General features: G+C 49.7%; 1 protein-coding gene across 1 annotated transcript in view; it reads right to left on the minus strand.

Moving 5' to 3' along the window:
• The window catches only part of HBEGF (heparin binding EGF like growth factor), a 13,946-nt gene that overhangs the window by 7,690 nt on the left and 2,962 nt on the right, over positions 1-3,294 (minus strand). The window contains exon 3 of the mRNA XM_017536762.2: positions 1,847-2,024. Coding sequence (XP_017392251.1) covers positions 1,847-2,024 — 178 coding nt within the window. The remainder of the gene's footprint in view (positions 1-1,846; positions 2,025-3,294) is intronic.

The raw sequence follows: 3,294 nt of genomic DNA on the forward strand, positions 1-3,294 counted from the left end.
AAAAAGAAAAGAAAGACGAAAGCCAACACCCAGTGCAGCCTGAGGGCAGGAAAAGCACGCTGGACTAGGACTCAGGTACCTGAAACTCTGTCTTGTTTCCATCTACTTATTTAGCTATTGACCTCAGGCAAATTACTTCCTATTTTCTGGCTGTAGTTTCATCATCTTTCAAGTAGAGGTACCAAGTCCTGCCTACTCAGCAGAGGGCTTTTGAAAATCCCAGGAAACTATATCTCCCCAGCCTCTAAAGTAGTGTCTGCCACCAAATAGGAGCTCAACATACCTGTTGGGCTCAACTCATATATAAACACTGAAGCTCTGGGACAAAGGAGAGATGACATCATTATAATTATCACTATCCCTAGGGACCACTGGGAAGGTGGCCTGGGCACTCATCTCAAGTTCTCTGGGTTTAGGTGGTCAGTCGAGTCCGGAATCCAGGAAGGCGGCCTTATAAGGCCTTTCAACCACGCAGTGCAAGCCCCATATCCACCTACCAAAATGCCCAGGACCAAGCTGGCACAGATAGATTCCTGGCCTCGATCTACCTTGACTACCCAGAGTTGCTTTCTTTACCCTGTACTAATGATGCCATTTTACGAATTTAAAACAAACATTTCCCACCCTGTTTCAAGACCTTGGGAAGGATAATATGGGGGCTCTCTTAAACAATCCCCGCTAATACCAAGCTCCTGACAAGGATGTTATAGGAAAGGATGCAAAAGGGACCGTGGACATGGTGGGGAGTGATGGGTCTGTCTGCCAACTGCCAAATACAGGGCAGCTCTGCTATGCGTGATCAGACAAAATAAGGAAACTTTAAAAAGCCAAGGGATCTGCACCAATCACCAGCAGAAGGGATGCCAGGCAGGCCCCCTTCTTGACAAGCTGGAGGCAGTGTGAACACAACAGTCTCTTGGCCCTGCCCAGAGTCTCCCCCTAAGGTCCCCAGAGCCTGCCTCCCCACAGGGAAGGGAACGGATGTTTGCAGCCTGACGTGGGGTGTTGGCCTCAGGCACAGTGGCAACATTATGCCTGCCAGAGAGCATGGCAGTGCTGTCATCCCTGAGGGGTTGCCAAGGCAGCCGTTTGCTGGGTGTTTGGCTTAGGAGAGAGGATAAGGAACCCATAGCCCCTCCGCCCACACCCATACCCCAGGGAAGGGGTGATGTTGCCTGACCGGGGGCTGATGCCTGCTGGGTCAGGTTCCATTTCCTATGAATCCTGCACAGAGGAATTGTTCTCCCACACCATGGCCAAAGGCCAATACTCTCCATGTCCCCCACCTCCTGGCCCTTGCTGGGATAAGAAAGAAGAAAGAGGCCTCAATCTGTCCCCCATGATGATCCCTCTCTGCACAGTCCTGCCATGCCTTACAGTCAACCCACATTTGTACACTGACATGCACACAAACCCAAATGCACACATACCTACACAACATGCATCCAAATGTGCCTCCCACCTTCCCGCAGGAGCTCTATTCACAGGAAACCCACTCTGCCATGTTTCCTCCTAGCTTCTCCCTCCCAGAGTAGGGCATCAGGCAAGAATAAAGAGCCTGCCTTCAAGTGCCAGCTCTCCTGGCCACATGCTTATTTCTGGGCAAGAAGGAAATGTCCCCAAGGATTAAAGTGTGTCACAAAACCATAACACAGGAAATTGCATCCTATAGCGGGGAGGGGGCTTCCGCTGACTAAAAATATATTTCCCCTCCTCCCAACTTCCGCCCAGAGGTTGACAAGAAACTGGGTAAAATTATGAATTCAAGGAACAGTGACAACGAGGAACAGCCACGTGGCTGACAAAGTGTGCTGATGAGATTCAGCCCTGGGGAAGGGGCACTTACATGCAGGAGGGAGCCCGGAGCTCCTTCACATATTTGCATTCTCCATGGATGCAGAAGTCCTTGTACTTCCGAAGACATGGGTCCCTCTTCTTCCCTAACCCCTTGCTCTTCTTCTTTCTTTTCCCATGCTCCTCCTTGCTTGGTGTGGCCAGTGCTTGTGGCTTGGAGGATAAAGTGACTATAGGAGAAAAGCATCCTGTTAAAGTCTGATCCTTTGGGAAGAAGATCAGAACAGCACAGTGCTTAAAAGGAGTATATACTCTTTGATCCCACCTGAAGTCAGAGATCTGGGAGGTCCCCTTAGCTCAGTGCCTCCCAAGAGGCAGAAGGAAGAGCAGGAAGATTGGGCAGAACCACCAGAAAGAGGGAATCTTAGTAGGAAGTAGAAGCTAGGGTGGGTCCCAAGGAAGGCATTCATAATCTCAGCATAAGATCCTCATTCTCACAATGCTTTTGTTGAGTAACTGCAGCTCACTGGGCAATTCTACCAACCTCACTTCCATTCCACTGTCCACCTTACACCCCAGTCTCCTACTCCCCCATGCCCACTGCTTTCTATTTTGGCCTTAAATCAGCCTCATTTCCTGATGCTGTACTCAGTGACCCACTTGCAGAAAAACAGTGTCACATGTAAAAATTGCTTCTAGAGAAAGTACCTAGAGATTTTGGGGTTGGAGGGCTCCTAAAATAAGAACAGTGTTCATGTGTTCAGGTGGTCCCCTCTGGGGCATCCCTTAGTACCATAAGCCCAGGGCAGAGCCTGGCTCAGGAACAGCAAGCAGACCAGTCCGGGTCAGGGCCTTGCTTTTGCAACTTCAAGCAAAATATTTAACCTGGATGCCAGTTACAGCTCACCCACTTTCTCAAAGATCCATTCATATTTAACCCACAATGTCCTGTTTATAGCTCTCTGGGTTGCGGGGTACAGGGTGTACAAGGGATAGAAAAATGGAAAGTGAGGAACTGTCCAGAAGGAACTGGAACAATGATGACTTCCCACTTCTTTCCATGCTTCAGAGAGACTGGGGGAAAAACAACCTCACTCAGACATCCAGCTGGGACTGACCATGGACTATGCCCATCAGCCCAATCCCACCCTCTTATCTCCCATCAGGAAAAAGGTGCCCACATCCATGACTACAGCCATCTGTCTAGCAGAAGGGTGAGCATGATACATTAGACTAGAGACTTAGAATCTCAAGCTGGAAGTGACTTCAAAGAATAACATGCGGCCAGGCACGGTGGCTCACACCTGTAATCCCAGCACTTTGGGAGGCTGAGGCAGGCAGATGACCTGAGGTCAAGAGTTCAAGACCAGCTTGGCCAACATGGCAAAATCTCATCTCTACTAAGAATACAAAAATTAGCTGGGCATGGTGGTGCATGCCTGTAATTTCAGCTACTAGGGAGGCTGAGGCAGGAGAATCGCTTGAACCCGGGAGGCTGAG

This window comes from Cebus imitator, unplaced genomic scaffold (genome assembly GCF_001604975.1).
Source record: "Cebus imitator isolate Cc_AM_T3 unplaced genomic scaffold, Cebus_imitator-1.0 Scaffold101, whole genome shotgun sequence".
NCBI classification, from domain to species: domain Eukaryota; kingdom Metazoa; phylum Chordata; class Mammalia; order Primates; family Cebidae; genus Cebus; species Cebus imitator.